The 25769-nt window shown below is 41.9% G+C and overlaps 1 protein-coding gene across 1 annotated transcript; it reads left to right on the top strand.

Moving 5' to 3' along the window:
- Nucleotides 1-1248: 1248 nt before the first annotated feature.
- LOC308325594 (serine/threonine-protein kinase tousled-like 1-B) lies at nt 1249-23902 on the top strand. Its single transcript, XM_080778127.1, has 22 exons — nt 1249-1741; nt 3373-3494; nt 4685-4753; nt 6163-6201; nt 6310-6385; nt 6490-6533; nt 7587-7676; nt 7785-7871; nt 9226-9318; nt 9483-9593; nt 9932-10068; nt 10277-10471; nt 11364-11430; nt 11618-11715; nt 13108-13189; nt 14072-14163; nt 15871-15960; nt 17925-18094; nt 19206-19341; nt 19902-20013; nt 20760-20867; nt 21138-23902. Exons 1-22 carry the CDS (start codon nt 1609-1611, stop codon nt 21291-21293), a joined length of 2307 nt encoding a protein of 768 aa, XP_080634253.1. The 5' UTR covers nt 1249-1608; the 3' UTR covers nt 21294-23902.
- Nucleotides 23903-25769: the final 1867 nt, after the last annotated feature.

Raw genomic sequence — 25769 nt, 5'->3', positions numbered from 1 at the left:
ATTAAAAGTTCTGATGGATTGAAAATGGAGGACCCCAATGTAAACAAGCCATTGTGCTTTTCTGGGTATTTCAATCTCAAACTGTGCTTATACCAGAAAGTCGCCTGAGGGCGAGAAGCGACTCGAGGTCTTGTGCACGCATCCACCTCGTTGACGGCAGACTGCTGGGTGCTTTGGCATGGGGGGTCAGATCAACATGGAATGAATGAGTGTACAGGGTTTGATGAGGGCACAGGTAGGGCCGGGCCTTAATTTTCGAGCCTGTTGAGAACTCTAGTTTTCGCCGGCTGCACTAATAACTTTGGGGCAGGCCCGTCTAGAGTTTGAATGGACAGGTATAAGTAAAAAGGGACTAAAGGCTCATACATAGTCTGGATTTTCGGTGGTGGGGTGACCACCGAACTACAACATGACGTCACGAGCCGTGTTGAAGAGCAAACCACCGCCACCGCTCCAGCCCTTCTCTCTGTTTTTACTCACCACCGCTCAACGTTATTTCAGCTCCGGTGGTCAGCTCACCACCGGAGCGGTGGTCACCTCACCAACGAAAATCCAGACTCTGAATAGGCCTTAAGGGAGACATCGAAGAGGAAGGATGGATGGGGAAGGATCAACATATGGTCTTTGTCAACTATGCAAACGGACAGGCCGACATGACGCTGGAGGAGCTCCACAACCTCCTGCAGTCCGGTGACACGGCCACCTGCAAGCGTTTGTTCCACTTCGGCTCCCACCTTCACGGCACAGCCGCTTGTAAACGTGCATGACGCTCTGAGCTGCTGGACAATCACATGATGGACACCAAGGGCCTCCCACATTTATTTCTCACTTGGAGTTCACCTGACGTGCACTGTCTGGAACCTGCTCCAGCAGATGCTGCAGCAAGCGGAGGGGAACATCCTGAGCTCGAAGTGAGAAAGAAATGCGGGATGTGGATGTGCTTTCCCTCTGAACCGCTACTTATACTGTATTGCGATAGCAAGTCACATTTACTATGACATCACATTAGTGATCTCCATCCCTGATGATGTCACGTGACCTGGGCTATTTGGGGGCTTTCCCGTGTATGGGGAACAACAAACTCAATCAATCAATCAATCAATCAATCAATCAATCAATCAATCAATCCCTTCTTTGGGGCTTGTTTTCCTCGACCTGGTTTGCTTGTTTCTCTCGCAAACCTGGCAACACTGCTTTCTACAATCAAAGCTCCGCTCGCGAGCGAAGTGAACTGGATGCTGACAGTCAGGCGCGCGAGCGAGCGAGCGGCGGTCATCATGCAAAGGTTACATTGTATCCATCTGAGCGGATCTCATACATGAACGTCGGAGCAGCGGAGGTCGCTGTTTATGGAAAAAAGAATGCACTAAAAAACAGCGCACAACGGACCGTCTATATATACGTACGCATATATATTATACAAAAAATATATATATTATACACGCGTACCAGCAGGTGTCAGAAGAGAAGATGATGGACGCAAGTTTGGGGAGGAATTCGGGCTGTTGTTGTTGTTGTTCGCGGACTACTACGGCCCAGGCGTGCTGCTCGTCGTGTGCCCGCCGATCCCCGGCACCTCCTGCTCGGCGGTGAAGAGGCTTCTCCTTCATGAGTGTCCAAAGTAACAGTGGTGGAAGTGGTGGTGGAAGTTTGGAGGCGACGCCATCTTGGTCGCAGCTCTCCTCGTCCCCGACGGTTTTTCAACAACACATCATAACGGCGACCGCGAAGACCAAGGAAGGTATATTAATACATGCATTATGTCTGCCTTACAGGAAGGAGAGCTAGGGTGGGGTGGTGGAGGAAAAAGAAGCACCGGAGACATTTAATGTTCGTCCCTTTGCGGAAGAGAAGCAGGAATGTGAATGTCTCGAGTCGGGTTGCTTGGAAGTAATAAAGATGGATGTCAAGTTCCATGATGCCGTGAATTAGAAGCCAAACGTCAGCTGTCAGTTCAGTTGTTTGATGGCTTCAGTCTGGTTTAGCAGCAAAGCTGTGTCACCGTTTGTTTGCACACAAATAAGAGCTTTAGTCTGTGTCGTTATGTCTGATGATCACTATTTACAGCTGTTTATGTTGGAACAAGAAAAAAATGCTCGACTTTGGTAACATTGTATCGACTGTATCAACATCATGCAATGGATACATTCATTGCATGCATTGCGATGCAGAACGCCCAGCAGTTTTAAACTTAAGATATAGGCCCCAGGGTGTTTAATTTGTGGACATTTTAGAGATCCTCGTTCCCCCATTTTAATTGGCTTGTAAATAAAATTCCAATAACTCGGATGAATGCAGAAGATCATGATTTGACCAAATTAACAAACATTAACATTTGCCCACATACGGTCGTTTGGGTTATGCCAGCGTGAAATGCTCAGCTAATATAGCTTGACCAGTCTATGAGCTTGACCTATGTCAAATGATGATGGGCAACATTATGAAGTTAAAGTTGCAGTACGTCTTTTGAGAGAATTCTTAACGTGAGTTCTCCATTTGGCTCAGAATTGCCTGGGTGGTATCGGAACAGAAGGCCCTGTATATACCTACATACATTGTCTTTTTTCCTCCATTCTGTCTATCCTGCTATCCTTGGATAACCTCATTTGGGCTGCCCTAGCTAGCCCATTGGTTCAAGGCACAAGGTCCTTTTGCATAATGTCTTTTTAGACCTTTTGGGGGCTATTGTTCACTAGTCAGGTGCTATGCAAAGATGACACCCTGGAACAACACATGCCAACAGTCACAAGAGGGCACAAGAGCTGTGTCTTTGGAAACTAGTTGTCATATAACTAGGCTAAGGCCCATGTCTTTCTTTAGCATTCAATATAGTATCCATAGTGTATTTGTATTCATTTTATGCACAAAATGTGCTGCTGTTTTATCACAGCGAACGCCACGGCATGGTTAAAGTTCTCAAATCCTTGTAATAAATTGGACACAAATCTTTGACTCATAAATAGTATTTAACAAACTTGTGAATGGCTTGCAGCAGAGCAAAGTCACATCTACTTTTTCCACAGCAGGGGAAACATTGATGGATGACTGAGCACACTGGAGGTTTGGACACACGTCTATCACTGGGTCCAAATCAATTTCCCCTGATATCGAGTGCCAGGCAGAAAGATAACGGCCTGGGTATTGGTTGGAAAGACTTGAGGATGGAACCTCCATCATTCTAAATGCTCCGTTTTTATCCCACTCTACTCTGCTATTGACCTTGCCGGGCCTCAAAATCGCTCATAAAAGGTCATAATAGTCTAATGCAGTGTGGTGTAAACACTGCGTGAGCCCATTTTTAACAGCTGTCGGGTTAAGCGGAGAGGCTGGTTGATGATTCCATTCACGATGGATGTGTTGATCTGTTGCTAGGCCCCATGGAAGAGCTGCACAGCCTGGACCCCAGGAGACAGGAGCTATTGGAGGCCAGGTTCATGGGGGCTGTCAGTGGAAACACTGGAGGTAGCACTGGGAGTGCCAGCGGAGGCACTAAGGTAACGCACAAACATGCCATTGGTATTATGTAGCTTTGAGGACATCAACATTTTATAAATGTACAACTAACCCTAAAGCCTGAGTTATACTTCTTTGCTTGTAGGTTTTGCACACCGAAAATAGACTATATCAAGCTCGCACCCACACCGATGCTCAACTAAGTATAATACTGTATAGGCATAACTACAACACTAACCGCTAAACCTAAACTTTTAATTGCCTAACTCTAAAAAGTATTTTTACACCATCAAACAACCATTTATCTTGTGAGGAACAGGAAAATTGGCAACTCGTGTATGTGTATTTCTGAAATTCTACTATTGATATAGTAGAATATTAATATTATTAATATATTACTAGTAATTGTAATAAAAGTAGTCAAGTACACACACTCTTAATGTAGGGTGGGAAACAAACAGCAACCAACTGCTGTGACATTGTTAGCTAATTGGATAGTTATAAGATTGTTTATTAATGTGAATTATGTGGCACATGACTCCACATGACAACAATACAATGACGCTCTTCTTAATCCAGAGCGATTTACAGTAAGCAAGAACAAAATACATTGTGTACATACTGTGTATGTCTACATGTAAATGAAAACGCATACGTGGGCAGCGTAGAATTACAGGTTTTAAAGAGAATCATATACAAAATGTGACTGTGTTTTGGAAACTTGGCTGATTTTCAACCATTATATTCCTGATCTCCTCACATCAAAGATGTGGATTCCCTTTAATGATTACATCCAGGATTTGTCAGCACGGTTATCATGCGCTTTCTGTTGTTGCCGTTCGTTGGATTACAGTGGACAGTTTATAATACAGTAACACCATGTAATGTTTCAAAATTCAGTATGTTATCCCTACAGATTTGCAAGCAGTTTAAAGTTTGGTGACTAATCCAAGGGCTAGACTAGGCCTAATTAGTCTAGCTGCCTTATTTTTTATTTATTTTAAACATAATGTATTACCACTGTGAAACAGACACCTCACAAACACAATTTTGAATAGTAGGTATAAGACTAGAATAAAGAACATACACACACATGCGTGCATGAGCACATGCACACGCATGACCAGTTAACACAGACACACCTACAGTACCGTATATATTTGATGAAGTCACCACACGTGTAGTCGGGTCATTTTGTTGTCCTGTTCTCTCATATTCTCCCTCTGCATAGGGTCTAGCCAATGAGTGCTCCAACCACAGCTATGGCAGCTTGGGCTCCTCAAGTGACAAGGAGTCAGAGGTAAAACACGTATGCACTCTCTCACTGTCACTCGGACTCACACAGCCAGGTGTGCACAACCCCTCACACACCTACTATAATCTTTCAAGACATGACACAGTTTTTTGTTTGGTGGGTATGGTGTGTGGTGCACCCCTCACACACCTACTATAGTCTTTCAACATATGACAGGCACAGCATAGTAATTGTACATAGTAATGTAAATCCACATAAATAGAACATGATTATACACAGTGCAGTGCATACAAATAGTAGTAGTACACAATGTGTATATACTATTTAGAAAGACACACATGGCACCTTTAAGCACTTCAAAGTGTGCCATGATATAATGTACAGACTTGTGCTGTTTTTCTTGTATCTTTGTTATAGGTTCCATAACTGTAGTCCCACGGGTTTCCAGAAGGTTGCATATCTGTTTCCTCTTCCGATTGAGTTTCACATAACTTTGACTGGCTTCACAGCAGATTTGACCTGTAAAGAAGACACATAACACCTTCATATGTGATCATTGTTAAAAATCTGCCCAGTCAATGAAATAAATCTATAGTATAGAAAATCTGAAAGCAGGTATGCCACCTTCATGAAACCCAGGTCTATAGTTATGCACAGACTTATTGTTATTTCTGCTACAATGTTAAAAACTAAAAACAAACCAAAACTAAATAACATTACTCTTGTGTACTCATGACTTGAGATGTAACAATAAAAATCTGTTGCGGAATAGATCCATGCAACCACAAGGAGTTGATCAGGTTTTGCATGGGATTACAATTATCCAATTATCCACAGCCTTTGGTTGAATTTGAGCTGTCAAGAAGAGACACTGCTTCCCTTATGTGCCAAATTTAGTAAATGTGTTTTGTACTCCAGGCAGGATATTAACTGCAGCCACTAGTGTAGATTAAAAAGTTAGTTTCCTGCTGTTTTTGTATACCACTCACTGACATGGCAGCAGTGGCGAGACCAAATGATACAGTCCCGCTTTGTTCGTGCTTCTCACTCCCAAATGGTGTTTTCTTTCTTGTCCATTCCCACTCTACCTCTCCATCACTCTCCTAGAACTTAGAAACTTAAGTCTTTGTCGTTGTACTGAGAATACAATGACACTCCTGGTTGGTGTATTCTCTATTCTAGGGCGAACATCCAGCTAAATGAGCAGATCTACAAGCTTGCAACACATAAAGTGAAGATGTATGGTGAATAGGGAATAGCGTAACTAGAATAGAGCCTTGGGGGCCTCCGGTCAACCATGTACATAGGGTTTAAGAAGTGTATAAAAACACAACAGAGTTCCTACACAACGCAAGTCTAAATATAAATAAATATACTGTGTATATATATATTATGTGAAACCGTGAAGCATATTATAAAGCTGTACAGTACATTTATCTCCATTTGCTTTGCAGAACTCTGATATGAAGAGAGGGAGTTCCCCTGCCTACACAGTATGTACTCTTCCTTTCCAATGTCTCTTTTCGTCATATGCAATGCTGGAATTTGTTTTAAGTAGAGGATGAGGGATTTATCATATCGATATTTTCTTCTCCCTGAAGACCCCAGAAAAGAAACACTCGGAAACTTCCAGAGGAAGAAAGAGGAAGGCCGACACCCAATCGGAGAGCAGCCAAGGTATGTTTGACACACACCTGCAGCTAGAAGAGCATTTGGGAGCCACCCTGAATTATAAGTTTATTCATGTATTTTTATATTGTCTTCCTTTTTTCACATCACAGGGAAGAACTCTACACGCGGGCCCAAAATCAGCGACTACTTTGATGTGAGTATCACCTCTGTGTTTATGGGCTTTCTTATAGTAACCATTTTGCTCCCTTTCTGTCCATCTGTTATTGTCTTATGTTATGTATTCATCTAGACATACCCGTCATACCGTATACGGTAGGTGTGGTGTTTACCTGGTTACTTTGTAGAACTCAGTTGTTTTCTTTGCGCTTCATTTACTGTACATGACCATTTAATTTGCCGTATCGTTTGTTGACTAGGATTCCTTCCGCTTTACTCCTATCTTGTACTTTGTAAGTTGTGTTGGATGAGAGCATCTACTAAAGCCTAAATTGTTGAGGTATTTCTGGCCATTAGTTTTCTGTGTGAGTACTAGTTAGATTTAAGAGGTGGTCTTCTAACGGTGCATAAAGTAGAACCCCAGCAAGTGGATTAGGGCGCGTACCTCTCAGACAGATTTGCTGTATGTCGTTCCTATCCCTCCACAGGCTTAAAATGCCCCCCAACACAACTTAAAAATAAAAAAATATGTAGAATGCATTTTATCACAGGATAAATTGTCAGTTATTTCATGCTTTTTTTTTAATTAATGCGTCTGACCCAATTTGTTTTAAATACATTCATTCCAAATCTTTGACAAACTTTAGCAGATGTTGTAGGGGTGGGCAATATGGCCTGAAATTCATATGTAATTATATTTTTATATATTTTCTTCTGTTCTGGCAAAAACATTGCAACATAATGTTGACTCATACTTTATGAGTTGCTCGTACTTTGCGGATGTCAAAATGCCTTTCTGTTACTGTGAAATGCAGCAGTTTTCGTCATTTTACTAAACCTATTAACCATTTCATCCCTAGAGGAGCGCTGACGCAAATTAGAGAAATGTTTGTTTTAGTACTTGTTATAAGAATCTATGTTTAAAAAAACTATGTGATGTATACGGTACATTCCTCAGTTTTAATTTAACTACAAAGAGTGTACAATACATATGGAACCAAATAAGTGTCCATCTGGTTCTACCATTATGTACACCGTACACGCATGTCCTCAATGTCCTTTACAATGCCACCTTTCCCGCTGTGTGTAGTTCCAGGGTGGAAACGGCTCCAGTCCCGTCAGGGGTCTTCCATCTGCCCTCCGCTCGCCGCAGAACTCTCACTCCGCCCCGGGCTCTATCGTAAGTAGTTTGCGAGGAGAAAAATGCTTAACCGGGCGGTTTTTACTGATAGTTTGTGCATGTGTGTGTGTGTGTTGTAATGACATGGAAGATGTCATGTGGTTGCAGATCCGACAGAACAGCTCCTCTCCCACAAGTCTGTGTTTTGGTGAACACTTGATGAATCCTAAAGCCTCCTCCAGCAAGTGTGTCCAGGTACGCTCGCATGCAAAGTACATGCTTTCTAAATAACTATAAGCACTTGTAAAAAGGCATTTCAATTTGTGGTTTTGTGCCCGGAAATACATTTTTTACAGACCCTTACACATTAGTATGATATATGGCATTTGACTTGTATATCATGTAGATCACTGTAGATTACTCCTGTAGTAGTAATATCATAATGAATCTACTTCATTGTAAGATCACTGGATAATGGGTGTAAAGTAAAGAAGTGGGTGAAATTACTTTTTGTGCAAGCTCCGTCAGAAAAGGGAGAAGAAGAGAAAGGCATGTCAAAGAGGGCAAAGTAATCTTACAAAGTGCAACAAACAAAAAATCCATCCTCATGAAGGGAGTCAGTTTCAAGTGGTGTTCTAGTTCACAGGCGGTGATCAGTCCTTGTTCAGCAGTTTAATATAATGGTAATACATAGGACAGTGTGGTGTTGTGTTCATGGGTATGCTACATACTAGGGCTGCCGTAATTGTCCAAAAATTGGATTCGGATATTCGTTTTAAAAACCCACGTGGATTCGAGCAATTCGAGCCATTCGGATTTCGGATTTCAATTCGAGCCAATCGGATTTTTTAATAATTATATTTACACCAATACAACCTTAGACATAACATTTAAGATCGCATTGCTGGCGCAACTCTCTCTCTCCGCGCATTGGTGTTGCTGAAAACTGAGATGGAACGGAACGCATACATTCTCCCTTCTCCAGTAACATTTTTTTCTTAAATGAGCAATCCTACCACACAGCCTTATCAAAACGAGGCACGGAGGCAGTGTTAATTCTGCTGCATTATTATTATCTGTGGACTGTGGGTCTGCTGCCGACGTTATGAAACTTTTTAGCTGGCTAGCGCCTATGCTCCGCTGTTATGCTCAAATTAGTGACCCTAAAGAATTCTGAGGCAACATGGCTGGAGACGAGGCAGCCAATCAGAACTGCGCTGCGCTGTATAGTCTGTGTTTAGGAAATGTGCGAGGCAGCTGATTTATTCTTCAATGTATGCCGTTGTCGGCGTGTCGCATGGCAAATATAACTAATCTACAAGCTCACAAGTCACAACGCTTACCCATGGCACGGAAAACTAATAATAATAATAAATAAAAAAATATTTTTTATTATTATTTTTAATTCGAACCTTAATTTTATATATTCGGTTATTAATTAAAAAAATTGATTCGAATCTATATTCGGATATAGAATATTCGTTGGCAGCACTACTACATACTGTAGCCACCATCTTCTACGTTTGTAGCCAGCATCTTCAGTTGTAACATTCAGCTACATGGTGTCATATTATGTATATATTAACTAATCCACATCTTTGTGTCTCAGACGGAGCTCACAGCTCTGAAACTAGCCGCCCTGGAGACCAACAAGAGTCTGGACTTGGAGAAGAAAGAGGGACGCATCGATGATCTACTCAGGGTCAGTAGTGTGTATCTGTGTTTCAGCGCGTTAATTTGCAGTTTTGAGCAATAGTGTAGTACTACAAAAGTATATAGTGGTTGAAGTAGTTGGCGATTCTTACAGTAAATGTCCAGTCACCCGATCACCTAATTAACGGTAACCTCCACTTCTCTCTGGAAAAGGCCAACTGTGACCTGAGGAGACAGATCGACGAGCAGCAGAAAATGCTGGAGAAATACAAGGAGAGACTCAACAAGTGCATCACTATGAGCAAAAAGCTGCTCATAGAGAAGGTACCTGTTTTGGCTTGCATATTGTTGCTGTCGGGTGGATACCTTGTCTCTCGATAATCACGCCGTGTAGCAACAGTGAAATCTAAGCATCCTTAAAGAAAATCCTTAAAAACTGCATTTTACATATACTATATAGTAGGCTATACAGGCTACATATATTTCTTGGTATGACAAAGTAGAGCATTAATTTACAAAAAAAAGCATAAAAAAGAGATTAAAGGTGTCTGCCCAATAGCAACGATATGTGTACATGTATCGATCGACCCAACAATATGTGTTTGAAAAGCTTTGGGTGGTTACTTCATCTCTGTGTGTGTGTTGTGCGCGTGCGTGCGCAGAGTACCCAGGAGAAGCAGTCGTGTCGTGAGAAGAGCATGCAGGACCGTCTGCGTCTGGGTCACTTCACCACGGTGCGACATGGAGCCTCCTACACAGAGCAGTGGACCGACGGATACGCATTCCAGAACCTGGTCAAGTCAGTGTTTGCAAACACTCGCGTGTTTATATATATATATATATGTAGTATAAGTGGGAAACAGTTTGTTTTGGATCTACCAACAGATTAGGATGTAGACATTTTATTTTCATACTGGTAATTGTAAAAGAAATGCGACACATTGTGAGCTTTGAGATCTCCAATGTTTGCACCCCTGGTGTAACTCCCTCGTCTCCTTGGTGTGCAGGCAGCAGGAGGGCATCAACCAACAGAAGGAGGACATTGAGCGTCAGAGGAAGCTGCTGGCCAAGAGGAAGCCCCCCAACACTTTGTCCTCACCCTCTCTCTCAGTGGTCTCTGCCCCTGAGCCCAAACAGCGCAAGACCAAGGTTGTCAATGGCAACGACCCCGACCCCTTCCTCAAGCCCTCGCTGCCCCAGCTGTGAGTGTACACCAAGACAATTATTTACAAAATGTAATGTGAGCGTGCTTGGTAGTTTTCGTCCCTCAGGATGCTGGCTGGTGATATTTTTGTACACAAATCGGTACACAACAAGACGTTAGAAATGAGTTTGAGTTCATTTAAAACCTTTCAAATACACAAAAATACCACAATCAGCTTTACCATTATTGGTTTGAATTGATGTTACCTGCCACCTTAAGCCACAGAAAGCAACCTACAGTACAGATCAGTTATGAGAGTGTTATTGTGTTACACTCTCCGGAGAGCAGAGTCAACTAAATATGCTGCCATGCCGTCTTTCACATTGAGACATTCTGATTATATACTGAAAATACGTATTCCACAGAGGAATGCACTTGTATTTACCACAGCACTGTGTGCAGAGGTGCACAAAAATCTACGTGAACATTACCAAGTGGTGGATTTGCTGGGAAATAACTGATATCATGGCATCAGCACATGTGAGATTCTGTGCAGAACGGAATATTACAAAAAGTGTGACTAGGTGGGCCTGAGGCAGAGGAGGATTAATGTCACATTGGCTACATTCACTCATGCACACACACACACACACACACACACACACACACACACACACACACACACACACACACACACACACACACACACACACACACAGTAACCGGAATACTGACTCATATTCCTAAATAGGATTTCATTAAATTATCCACCATATTATTAACATGACCACAGAGGCAGATGATTGAGTGATGTTCTAACAAAAATATGTTGGTTTCATTGGTAGGGTTTTCTTGATCCTGCAATACAAATATATTATCTTGGATTTTCATCACTTTGTAGCACATTTCGCACTTTGATTAAGGGGCATTTCTGCTTGTTATTTCAACAGCCTGACCCTGGCTGAGTACCACGAGCAGGAGGAGATCTTCAAGCTACGTCTGGGACATCTTAAGAAGGTCAGTGGGAAAACAAATCTCTGTAATCGTCATCATGACAGAATGTAATAATCCCATCTCTTCAGGAATGCAATGTGACACAAAACAAAATATTTGAAATGCAGGCTGTCTGGGTCTGACCACACCCCGGCCCTAACAGCCTAATCTGAAAGGTCCATTCATGTGTCCTGCCTGGTGTTTTGTCCAGGAGGAGGCTGAAATCCAAGCTGAGCTGGAGCGCTTGGAGCGGGTGAGAAACCTCCACATCAGAGAGCTGAAAAGGATCAACAATGAGGACAGCTCATCGTGAGTACCGGCCACATGTTGACCCATCTGCTTTTCTGCTCACACTTATGGAGGATTTCTTTATGGTGGTCAGATTTTCAATTATAGCCGGGGAGCCACAGGCCCAAAAGCTCAACGGTTAAGGATGAACCTGTGATGTCATGCCGTACTTTCTATTTGTGTTTTTTCTATTAATTTGGTCATTAAGGTCCACAGAATGAGAGGCCTGCTCTGCCGGAAACATCACGAAAGAAAGTTATGCCCATTTTTGTATACCACACCATAGAGTCATAGACGACCAATATAAGGCAAACATTTTCATCATGCTTTAAGTAGTGTGAGACTGTGGGCTGTATTTTGCGTGTCTTAAGGACCAGGTCTTATTCCCTAACTTGAGTAAACTAAAGACCTGGAGGCGTGATCAATGCTCTTTGGCCACTCAGAATAGCCAAATGGCATTGATCACGCCTCCAGGTCTTTAGTTTACTCAATTTAGGGAATAAGACCTGGTACTTAAGACACGCAAAATACAGCCCTGTGAGTCATGCGACATGACAAACTAGGGGGTTTTCATCATTCTGAATCCATTCCAAGCATTTGTTTTGCAAGGAAAACACCCCTTGGCCTAAAAACAGCCATAGCCGTCGTCACAAATATGATGAGGTCAGCACAAATTAGGTCTGCACATTTGGGCACATTTTGGCAAGTGGCTATTGTCGAATTTTTGGCCAAGTAGTGTTTTTCGTGCAAAATGAATGCTTGGAATGGATTCAGAAACATGAAAACCCCCTAGTTTGACATGTCACAATTGTTACATGCTACTTAAAACATGATGACATTTGGGAAATGTTGCCTTATATTGGTTGTCTATGGTGTGGTAGGCCATACAAAAATGGCCATACAAAAATGGCCATACAAAACGCGATGTTTCCGGCAGAGCAGGCCTCTCATTCTGTGGACCTTAATGACCAAATAAATAGAAAAAACACAAATAAAAAGTACACACAGGTCCTGTCCAATGTTGGGCCTGTGGCTCCCCGGCTATTACATTGGCCTGCATTTGAACAGGGTGAAGGAATTGTGAGGTGCCAGCATTCACAGATAATTGGTTCTGCAAAACTGTTAAATGAGTGATCCTATAACAGTCATAGAACCATCTGAATGTTCTGATCTTGGCTTTCATATTCCTCTGAATAAGACTTAGTTTTGACATTTTTGATAGAAATACATTTCTAACGGGAATGCTGATGGGAATTCTGCCTTTTCGATAATGGATGTTTTTAGATTACACCTCCTTGGCTTCAGCTTTGTTTTGACATCCGGCCAAGAAGACATTAGCATTGAATATCTCCTGGCACCTTTCATAAAGGTTTTGAGAATTTGCTTGTCATCTCCATGTATTCTTGCCACCAGGTTCAAAGACCATCCCACGCTGAACGAGAGGTACCTGCTGCTGCACCTGCTGGGCAGAGGCGGCTTCAGTGAAGTCTACAAGGTAATGCTACTTTCACTCTAGTGATGACAAAAACTACAAAACCAGTGTGCCAAACAAGTGTGGCCACCTACAAAGCGGCCAAGTCATCGTTGTGTTGTCAAGCCACACTGCATGAATGGAAAGGGTAGTTTTAAATGGCACAGGGAACTGGTTAACAGCATGTATTAGTTATTTTGCCCTTTTACGGAACGGAGAAGGAATTGTGGAGAATGGGACGGAGAGTGAAAACTTAAACAAAAACATGATTGATTGACACTTCACAGAGTTGAAGCCAGGTAAACCATTTTTTTGTAGTGCGTCATGCAGCAGCAAGTGTCTGCAGTTGTAGCTTAGTGTCGATGGCTTTCCTTGAAGATGACTTGCAGCCTGTTGGCTTTGTTGCAGACCATTTAGACCAAAATACGTATTATTTTTGGCGAACAAAACTGTTGTTCTACAGAAGTATAAAATAAGGTATAGAAGTGCAAATCATAGAATGTGCATTCACCATGGAGACATTGTATCGTCTCAGCGACATTAATCACGATATTGCCCACTCCTAGTTACATGTGGCTTAACTGGGATTACCGGTAAATGTCAATCAAAAAACAATCAGAAACAACTGTTTTCTGTGGCCATGTATGAATGCAGTTAGTGTTCCCTCGCTTTCCTTGATTGTGTTTGAATTGAGTGAAGAAATTGACATCAGCCACTGTGACAGTAAACTAGTCATCTGAATCTGTTTTAACCTTTTGTTATGACAATGTAATTTATGGCTGGTAAAATGGTGAACGTGCCAGTGTATTTTGTTACTGTAGATGTTGAAAGTGTGTGTGTGTGTGTGTGTGTGTGTGTGTGTGTGTGTGTGTGTGTGTGTGTGTGTGTCTGTCTTGCCACACCCAGGCTTTTGACCTGTTTGAGCAGCGCTATGCGGCTGTCAAAATCCACCAGCTCAACAAAAACTGGAGAGAGGAGAAGAAGGAGAACTACCACAAGTAGGTCCTATGTATACATAACAAAATAAATGCAGGATACACATGAGCACATTGTCTCTTTCTTCCATTTTATCTCTCTTGCACTCTCTTGCTTAATTATGTGAAAATGTCTTGTTTTGGAAATTGAGTTTTTCTAGTTTGCTTGTGGTCAGTTTTTTTAAGATTTTTCAGCATGCAGTTTTATTTATAGGCCTGATGTCCTGCACAGCAACAGAATGACATGCCTAGGAGGCTACTTGAAACATCTGTTCCTCTGAAAAGAAATTGCAGATTGAAAATGTTTTGGTCAATACATGTATGTGTGACACATACACAGTTAAATTAAAGACAGGGCAACAGACAATAAATGCTGGAAATTTGAATATGTTATCATTTTGCTTTCTCGTAAATGTTAGTTACATTTTTTAAATCATTGTGACAGCTTTGTACGTTCTCTCAACAATTCTTTATGAGGTTGTCCCCTGGACTACCTTTCCAACAGTCCTGAAGGAGTTCCAACATTTGCTGAGTACTTGTTGGCTGCTTTATGCCTTTCCTTCACCCTGCAGTCATCCCAAACTGTCTCTAGTATAGGTTTAAGTCAGGTGATTGTGGCAGCCAGGACATCTGACACAGCATTCCACCATCACTCTCTGACTCGGTCAAATAGCCCTTCCACTGTCTGAAGGTGTGTTTTGGGTCATTGTCCTGTGGAGAAACAAATCATGTTCCCACTAAGCGCAAACCAGATGGGATGGCGTATCCTATCCGGAATGCTGCGGTAGCCATGCTAGATAAGTGTGCCTTGAATTCTAAATAAATCACTGACTGTCACCAGCAAAGCACCCCCACCCACACCACCTCCCCCAAGTTTCATAGTCGGAACTACGCATGCAGAGATCATCTAGGGCTGTATGACAGTATGGTATTTTTATTACTGCAGTAATAAAGCAACTTACACCCCGGCCACACACACACACACACACACACACACACACACACACACACACACACACACACACAGCATGTCTAAAAGTAATGATGGACTGTCATTTAATATACGTCTTTTTAACACAACTGATGGGCTCCAAGTCTTTAAGAAGAAATTCCACAAATGAACAAGGTACACATGTTAGCTGGAAGGTGACTAGTACCTCATGAAGGCGATTGAGACGCTGACACCAGAGTTAATGGGCGGTGCCTACTTTAAAGTCACTCTGCAGACACATTTGAAAGAATGTCAAAATATTCTGACATGATCAATAATTCAATATGTCATTTAACATGTTTTCAGAGATTCTTTTTTTTATGTTGGAAAAGTGGCTGGAAGCACATATCCACTTTCTACCTCCCTCATTGAGAAATTCTGGATTCATAAATGATTAACAATCCGTCTGTCTCTCCCTGCTGAGGCTTTATGAGAGATGCAAATGATGTTAGGAGAGAGGGAACAACATTTTTATATAAATGAGAGTGCGGTCCTCTGAAACATAATGTGAAGAGACGTCTGGTTATAGATGGCGACACGGCTGCACCAGCGTCGTTCAGTTTTGTTTCATGTTTCATGATTTCATAGTATGGATGTTTTCACTGATATTCTAGAAATGGTAGAAACAAATAATACAAAATTAGCAGGTGTGCCCTAACTTTTGACTGCGTATGTCTTCACCAACCACCCTCACTTTGCGAGTAATAACTGGGGTTTCCTTGGTATTGCCCTGGTAACAGGCACGCATGCAGGGAGTACCGGATACACAAGCAGATGGACCATCCCAGAATAGTCAAACTGTATGACTACTTCTCCCTGGACACTGACACGTGAGTGACCTCTGACCTTCCCATGCTGACCTCAGAGCCCCTTCCCCCAACCATGATGGTTGTGCACACACATCACCAGTGCAGTGTGACCCAGTTACATTTGTTACACGGAGAGGCCAAGTTGAAATAGAAGTCGCCACACTAGCTGTTAGTGCTGCCAACGAATATTCCATATTCGAACCAAAAAAATAAATGAATAACCGAATATATAAAATGAAGGTTCGAATTCGCGAGACGGTGCCATGGGCAAGCGTTGTGACTTGTGAGCTTGTAGATTAGTTATATTTGCCATGCGACACACCGACACCGGCATACATTGAAGAATAAAGCAGCTGCCTCGCAGATAACTCTTCCTAAACGCAGACTACGCAGGCTGCGTAGGTTCCCCGATTCACAAAAGGCCCCCACCCGCCCTGCGCAAAGTCGGCAAAGAGTGTGCTACGTTATTTGCATACGGACGGTGCGCAAAGAACGGTGAGCACAGGGCGGGCGGGGCCGCGGGAGCCTTTTACGTTCTTTGCGCAGTGAGTGTACGCTGCTCAGAAGGGTGAAATCTTCCGTCAACAGCGTACCTAGTGATTAGATCGGGGACAGGCCTGGCCTACACTGAAACTGTTTTATTTTTGCTTCGGTGTTGTTTCGGACGGACGGGAGAGTATATTTTTAGACAACAACACACAGATCTATCATTCGTCAATCTTCAATCATGAAGCGACTTTATCCTTCAGGAAATTATAAAAAGATAAATAAAATACGTAAGGATGAACTGTGGCGCCGGTCCAGCAGCAGCAGCAGCAATGCAGTGTTCTTTTCTGTGAATGAATACTGCCTCCGTGCCTCGTTTTGATAAGGCTGTGTGGTAGGATTGCTCATTTAAGAAAAATGTCGGTGAAGTTTTACTGGAGAAGGGAGAATGCATGCGTTGTGTTCCAACTCGGTTTTCAGCAGCACCAATGCACGGAGAGAGAGAGAAAGAGAGAGTTGCGCCAGCAATGCGATCTTAAATGGATGTATTGGTGTAAATATAATTATAAAAAAATCCGAATGGCCACGAATTGAAATCGAAATCCGAATTGCTCGAATCCACGTGGGTTTTTGAAACGAATATCCGAATGTAATTCTTGGACAATTCTGGCAGCACTACTAGCTGTGTTTAAGCCACATAAATTGACTAAACATCCATACCCATTTTAATGGGGGACACTTCCTGTAATTGAAACTACTAGTCCACACCCAGGTATTCACGGTATTCATAGCTAAAATCACAAAAACTAAAGAAAGCAACAAATGAAAAATAATTAATACTAATCTTTTACTTTCTTATAATCTTTTACTTTCTTGTTCATAAAACATGAACCTTGGTTGAAAAAAACCCACATTTGTCCTTTACTCCCTGAGCCCTGGCTGGGATGTCAGGGTAGCCCTGAGATGGGCTAGTCTTCCTGATTGATACAACCATCAACAACCACCAATACAAATATAATAAACACATTCCATTTGGGAACATTTAAAATCAATTAGATATTTTGGCCAACCCATTAACCCATTTAGAGGACAATTCTACAAATCGTCTCTGAATCATCTCTGTGGAAACCTCATGTGTCCATTTATCCATTACCTTTCAGGGTTAAAAGAAAAGCAAAAGTAACAGATCGACGAGCTCAAAACCCAGTGTGCTTTGAGCTTGTACTAGATCTGCTACTTTAAGTACTTCAGTGATGTTGTAGTAGGTACTTCAGTGATCAAGTAGGGTACTAATTCATGAAAATGGAGATGATGGTTTTCTGCCCACTTCTATATTGTTAGTTTAATGACAAACTTATAGTATAGTACGTAGGCAGCAAATATCTGAAAGGACACAAATGCTTTCCAGGTCTAAATGTTTTAAGGAGAAAAAGTGATGCCGTTTGATTGATTGCACTAAGATGAAAGGGTTATTTCTCTCTCACCGCTGGCCATGCCAGGTTCTGTACGGTGTTGGAGTTCTGCGAGGGCAACGACCTGGACTTCTACCTGAAACAGAACAAGCTGATGTCGGAGAAGGAGGCGAGGTCTATCGTCATGCAAATTGTCAACGCCCTGCGCTACCTCAACGAGATCAAACCCCCCATCATCCACTATGACCTCAAACCTGGTATGTTAATGTTGCAGTCAGTGGCAGAAGAAGAACTCACATTTTGTACTATACTTGTAAAAGTATCAATCCTGCAATTTAGAAACGCAAGTGTACTTTGTAAGTACAAAAGTATTGGTATCAAAATGGGACATTCTGCATAATGAGTACTTTCTACTTTTGGTACACGTTTTCAAATGTATAAAAAAAATCACACCCGTGTGAAGTAAGTGGTGCAACTCCGTGTGGGGGTCCCCGTGGGGGGGGGGGGGGGGGGGATTCCGGCGAGCCGCCCCGCGTCCGAAACGGTTGAGAAATGACAGAGTTACGACCATGCTGTTTTCGTGCTCACAGTCACAAAAAACATTTGAAAATAGTAGATCTACAAGCTGCATTGTGAGCTTGTAGATTTGCTATTTTCAATGGCCGAAATGTATATAGAGCTGAAGTGGTTAATGTATGTTTGTGTAATCAAAATCTGCAAAGTACCTAGTAAGTAATGTTTTCAAATAATTGTAGTGAAGTAAAAGTACAATATTTGCTTCTGTAGATGTAAAAAAGAAAGAAGACATGCCTCTACTAGAAGTGCCATACTTGAGTAAATGTACGTAGTTACTTTCCAGCCCTGATTACAGTACACACAGTGTACTGTTGACAGTTTAAACATAAATGTACACATCAAGGATTATAACAGAGTTATTGGAGTGTTTTCTTCCATTCAACCCTTATTTAAACCTTGGGATTGATTTGTTTAGGACACAAGCTGAGATTGATTTGTTTAGGACACAAGCTGAGGGTTATTTATTGCTAAGAAGATTACGTCATTCAAATACAGCCAACTAGAAATGACAAAGATTTTGGGAAAATGTGTAAAAACTGATTCAACATGGCAAAATCGTGGTACAACTTTAATGTTGGGTAGCGTTGACATTGTTTTAAATTTACTTAAAAAATGATTAGACAATGGACTGTTTGTACACCAATGGTTTGATTAAATAACCTGCTTCCCGTCTCTTGACACATGACGTCATGTATATTTAATTCAAATAATCTCTTATGGTAGCAGAAACATAACAATATAAACATAACAATATATACTTTCATGCAAGTCAAATCTTTCTTTGCTGTGCAGGAAACATCTTGCTGGTGGACGGTACTGCATGTGGCGAGATAAAAATTACAGATTTTGGCCTGTCCAAGATCATGGATGATGATAACTACGGCGTGGATGGGATGGACCTCACATCGCAGGGCGCTGGAACCTACTGGTGAGATGTGAATCTAATTCATGTGTCAGTTCGTACACATCACAATCATCCTCCATACCAGTTGGGGAATAAATCCAGAATATTGTTGGACGTGATGTTGTCCAGGCCTTGAGATGTTAAATGATAAATGTTTTGGAAACAAATGTTTTATAATAACAAAAAGTATAGTTTTCCCCACAACAAGGCCTTTGTTGTTTAATATTTTATAAGATTATTGTTGCCAGTGGCGTACTTATTTTGGGCATGTCATTATTGTCAAAATGGGGAAAATAGCTGATCTACAACTACAAGCTAAGCGGTGAGTCAAGAGACTGTGGCTATTTCGAGGTTCTTGGCATGGAAATGTTTGGGAACCCCTGGTTTACAACATTACCAGTGGAAATGTTTTGTGTGTGCGTGCATGGCTACTTGGCTCCAGTGAAAAGGTTTTGTTTGTGTTCTAGATATTTACCTCCTAGTTGAAAGATTTTATGTGTTCTAGATACTTGACGTGTGTGTGTATGTGTGTACGTGTTCTAGATACTTGCATCCAGTAAAAATGCTTTGTGTATGTGTTGTAGGTACCTCCCTCCAGAGTGTTTTGTGGTTGGGAAGGAACCTCCTAAAATCTCCAACAAGGTGGACGTCTGGTCTGTAGGGGTCATCTTCTTCCAGTGCCTCTATGGACGCAAGGTACACAGTTAAAACCCATCTTTAGGATGCATGTGCAGTGCACACTGAAGACTAGACTTGTTCCATGCAAATTAAAACGGCAACAGTGAACCTCCCACAGTACTAATGATTTGATCACTATAAAGGATGCTTAAACACTACAAAGGGAAGTGGCGTAACATCATGGTAATAAGCCCCCTTGCAAATATTTTGTTTATTGCGACTGCGCAAATAGCCTACATGTATGGCAAGATGGAGGAGTGCGTTTCAGTGCTAAATAACACTTGGAGGATGGGCCGCTTTAGCTCTGAGCAGATCCACAGGGGCACACATGCAACTCGAGGACGCACGCACGTTTTCGGCCGAGACAATGACATTGCCATGGCTTTTTCCTTTTTTTCCCCCCCTTCCTTCATGGACCCCCACGGCGTCTGGGCCCCGGTGCACTGTCGATATTTACGCCACTGACTACAGATATTGTCTCGCAGCTGCTGGTGAGAAATCGGCGTTAGAATAATTGTGATCAGGCCCGGATGGTTGGCTCAACCGTCTGGGCAACTAGGCTGCCAAGCCAGCCGGACGGTGTGCCGCGGGTTCGACTTCCGAGCCCGGCGGCCTTTGCCGCGTGTCACTGTCCATCTCTCTCCCCCTTTCCTGTCTGGCTACTGTTCCCTATCAATAAAGGCATAAAAAGCCCCAAAACAAATCTTAAAAATAATAATAATAATTAAAAGCGTTGTATTGATGTTATCTCTGTCTTCTTGTAGCCGTTTGGTCACAACCAGTCCCAGCAGGACATCCTGCAGGAGAACACCATTCTCAAAGCCACCGAGGTGCAGTTTCCTGCTAAACCACAGGCCAGCACGGAAGCTAAGGTAACACACACGTTCTGCAATCATTCAGTTGGTGCATTGGTTTCATGCGAAAATGATTAGAAATAACATTCATGAAATAAAACAAAAGGTTCTGCGTGGTCAATTTAGCAAAGATTTAGATCGAACATTATTTATTTTTCATAACAAAATTAGGAAACTATCCATTCATACACAACTGCACACATACATCCTGCTGTTAATAATTCATAACGTGTGTGTGTGTGTGTGTGTGTGTGTGTGTGTGTGTGTGTGTGTGTGCACTCTCACCAGGCGTTCATTCGCCGCTGTCTGGCATACCGCAAGGAGGACAGGTTTGACGTTCACCAGCTGGGCTCAGACGCCTACCTCCTCCCTCACATGCGACGATCCAACTCCTCTGGCTCCCTGCAGTCTCCAGCCACCTCTTCTCTCTCCTCCTGCTACTGACTGGCTCCTCTTCTTCTGTGTGACTGACTGACAGACCCCTCTGGCCAATCCCATGGCAGGATTGTTCCAATGTAGAGGAAAAAGGGGGGGTGAACCATTTTACCTGAGCTGCTGCGCCCCAAACAGATGAGAATTAGAAGCGAGAGCAGAACGAACGGAGGGGTTCAGGTAGGTGTTGTTTGGAAGCAAGATGGGTAGGGTGGTACTGGGTACTCGCCATACTGTTGCAGTGTGTACCCTTGAATGTGACCGTTTGCAAAGGGCTGAGGGTGGGAAAACAAGATAAAATTGGCAGAAAAAAAAATATATGGGGAAAAAGAAAAGTGAGAGAGCAAGAGGGAAGGCACCATTGAAAGGGAGGCAGTGGATTTCAGTTTTTGCTATCGCTACATCAAGCTCATCATCGGCAGAGAGGGATTAAGGTATCCAGAAGGTTTGCGGAGGTGTTCATTGACTTTGATTATTGGGTTCTCCCTGACAGAGACATTTCAGCAGCCAGTAATGTCCCCTTCCCTGCTCGGAACCAGTAACCCCAGACCCACCTCACTGCAGCCCGTTGCACTTGGAGAAGACACCCTACCAAAATGAGAATTGCCTCGATCTGGAGGGTTCATTAGAGTTGCTGTGTGCGTGTGTGTGTGGGCTACCTTGAGAATGTTGAGCTAGGAATGCATCATGTACAACCAAATGTCTGTATGCCATATTATAATGGACTATCAATGGAATACTTCACTGTTTTTCATCCTTGTCTATCGGTAGAAGTAATGATCAGTACATGGTGCTACGTCCCTCAACACTCATATTGTCTGCACGGCAACATGTTTGCAGACATCACAAGCCACCACCTTTCACCCCTCTGTCACTAGCGGCCTCGAACTGCTCAAGAACCAAGCCTCAGCAGTGCATTCTGGGTTTTGTGGGATCAATAAGCAAAACGCTATGTTCAGAATGGGACATAAAATAAGCATTTTCTCCGCTGTTCTCGCATGTAATCAAATGGTTTGTTTATCGATTTACAGTTAATGTCAAATTAACTTAACAGCCACACACTTGACAGTGGAGTATTCCTTGAAGTCCTCATAACACTTGTAACTTGCCACAAAATGACACTGTCATGTAATTAAATAGACTGTACTGTACAACACATGGGGCTAGAGGATGGGCAGTCAAGTTCTGACATTACTTAATAAAAAAACTAACCCAGAATGAGGTTTCTGGGACTGAATTGCACTTCAGAATCAAGATCACGCTCATCTGTTCTCGCTGATGAGGCAGTACTATAGGAGTTATAAGTTATGGATGATTAGCATTATATTAAGTTCAGTTATATCTGATAAACCCCGGGGATCTATTCTGAAAGGTAGATCTGAGAATCTTGTCTTAAATCTGTTTTTGTTGTTCAGACACCAGGTGTCTGAACAACAATCACAGTCAGTTTTGCGAGCATGGCCTTTTGTGGCAGAGCTGATATTTACCATGCCATTGAGTTGTTTTTGTTTTCCTCACTGACCGTCTTAGTAACTATGAATTATGTGAAGGATCAGATCAAGTGTTACTGTATCACACACAACTGTTGTATTGTTACAGTACCATTATTTGTATGGAATTTGGGAATCTAGTGTACATTTCATGTGCAGAAGCAAACATTGGCTCGCAGTTATACAATAATGAATTTCATCCCCTTGCTTCCCGACGCCTCTCGCTTGTTTTATTTGTTCTTCTGAAAGCTGTTATTTTTGCTGCTATAAACGTAGCTATTTGTACAGAGTGAATGGTCTGGGATATGTATGTATACTTGATCTGTGTTGAGAGAAATGCTCTCCAGGTGGTGCTCGCTCTGCAAATGTACATTGTGCTGTCTGAAAGTGATTTGACTAACTAGCATCAGTGTTCAAGCAGATCTCCGTTTTCTGTCATACAAGTTCAGTAGACTGTAAACCCCTGTTATGTACTGTATGTTGGATGCTAAAAAGAAGAGGATTTGCGGCGCGTGTCCATGCAAGGTCCAGGAAGCAAAGTACATTTTCCTTACAGTACATTACAACATGATAGACTGCAGTCAGACATCAAGTGAATGTTTTAAAATGTGTTTGTGTGTGGGCTGTAGCTTGCTTATCTAAGCTTTGTTGTGGCATCCAACACCCTCCCACATTTAGGCAACCTGGAACGTAACTGATGAATGTTGCGAGGTAGAACACAATTGTTCACTGGTGAGATAAGAGAAGCTAATTGAAAATGGTAGTTCTCTCTCCCCTCCTGGTCTGCTGAAACTACAAGCATGACGTCTTAACGGCTTTCTTTGTGTGAGCCAAATTGTGAGGACAAATTAAGCTAAGCTTCTTGTTTCAAGAACCTGATGGTCCAATCAAGAGGAAGGAAAGACCTGTGGATGAGTCATACTGTTCCCATGTAAAGATGACTGATGGTAGTGCAATGAAACAAGCTACCTGTGGACACTAGTAACATGCATACCTGTACAAGAAGCCACTGCTCATCACAATGTGGACAGGTTGAAGTGCAGCCATCACTGAGCTTAGATATGTCAGCTCACCATCAAGGAGGAACGATGCCAGGTCATGTCATTCACATGCAATAAAGATTGCCTTACAAGTCCCTACCCACAGAGGTGTGGTTTACTTATTGGTGCTCTGCACTGTGCAGGTTGAGTATGGCAACAATGTGGTCATCGTTTATAGTATTAATTAGATTTAGTTTGTTTTTTAACTTATTGGGGGCGAGGGCGGTTGTTGGAAGGAAACTTCAATACAATTGAATTTAGCCACTTAGCAGATGTTACTCGAGTAGTATGAGATCGGAATATAAGCATTGGTAAGCATGAACCTCTTCATCCAGGCTAGTGAATATTTTCCTAAATTGCTTTTAAGAACGGGTGATGAGTTGCAACCAAATCTTTTAAATTAATTGAATTTTAATTTGACATACCAGTATTTTTCTCAAACAAGTTAACAAATCAATTTATCCTGACAAATGACAGTTTTGTTAGGAACCCATTATGTTCTCCAGGAAAACAAATGTAGCTTTGCAGTATTTCTTTTAAATTATTTTCTGCAACATAAGTTGCAATTTTTTGGAAATTAAAGAATGTTCTGTAACAAGGTGACTGCGCTATAGGTGAAATAGTTCAATATATTTTATATTTCCAATATTTAGCTTGTCTTTGCTTTAGGATGATATTATGCTAAATAAGTTAATTTAAAGTAGTTTTAAGTTTCAAATGTAACAGGAAAGGTGGGCACCTGAGAGCTCTGAAACAAGAAATAGAAGGGTCATTTCCATATAATGATGGATCCTGCATGCTCCAAAGATGTACAGCCAATTTAACATTGAGGTGCCCACAATGTTTAGGGTCCCAGATGACAGTGAGGTGACCAGGCTAAAGGAATTTGGCCAAAGCTTCCACACCTTCATGGAGACACTAGATGGCAGTGCTACTCTGTTCAATCTAAACAAAATGTTCTTGTTAATTAAATTAATTCATTAAATAAATGCAAAGACAAAAGTGTGAAGAAATCAACACAAACGATAACAAAAATGGTCAAACATTGGCCAAATTGTCAGATAGCTATTTTCACCATTTTTATCTATTGATCAGTCAAAAGAAACGTAATGCCTCAACTCCTAGATTCCAGGTTTTTAGAGCATATCCGTGGTGAATGTGATGATGGAGACATTAGACATATAATTAATTAACAAACAAAGAAAAAGATTTGTCCTTTTTGTATCGAAGGTTAGGTCCCTAATCTTAATTGCTTGCTTGCTTCCTATCATCAGCAGGTAGACCATCCATGCATCTTCAGCCGCTTATCTGAAGTCAGGTTGTGGGGGCAACAGTTCCAGCAGAGAGCCCCAGACTTTCCTGGCGTTCCGGAGATGGAGATGTAGTACTCCCAGTCTCCTCCCAGTGGGACGTGAAGGTAGTCCTATGTGCAGGTAGTCCTATATTAACACATTTCAACCAATAATATGGCTTCACCTGTGTGATGGAAAAAGTACTCACATCTCTTACATAAACAGGGTTCCCACCCTGTTTTATGTAAGAGATGTGAGTACTTCTTTTGAAATTAGAAATAACTTTTTCCAGTCCTGGAAAAGGTTTGGAATTTATGGGTCCTGGAAGACTATATGCATTGTTTTTGGCTATTGCTTTTTTTCCAAAACAAAACAAAAAAATATACGAAAGTGTAATTTAAGTTCATTGGTAAAAATGTGTGGGAACCCTGTTAAAAGTATCAATACCACAATGTTAAAATACTTGACACTTGAGTGTGGAAGTTGTAGCCTGGAAACTATATATTAATAGATAGTCTGGTCATACCAGGCTAAAGCAAGATTTGGCTAAAGCTTCCACACCTCCATGGAGACACTAGATGGCACTGCTACTCTGTTCAATCTAAACAAAATGTTCTTGTTATAAACCTAAACTGACAAACTGTGGAATTATGAAAAGTGTAATAT

Source organism: Protomyctophum bolini (genome assembly GCF_963924005.1).
Source record: "Protomyctophum bolini genome assembly, chromosome: 12".
NCBI lineage: Eukaryota > Metazoa > Chordata > Actinopteri > Myctophiformes > Myctophidae > Protomyctophum > Protomyctophum bolini.
Note: the sequence above shows the minus strand (reverse complement) of the source record. Positions and strands in the feature narration are given on the sequence as shown.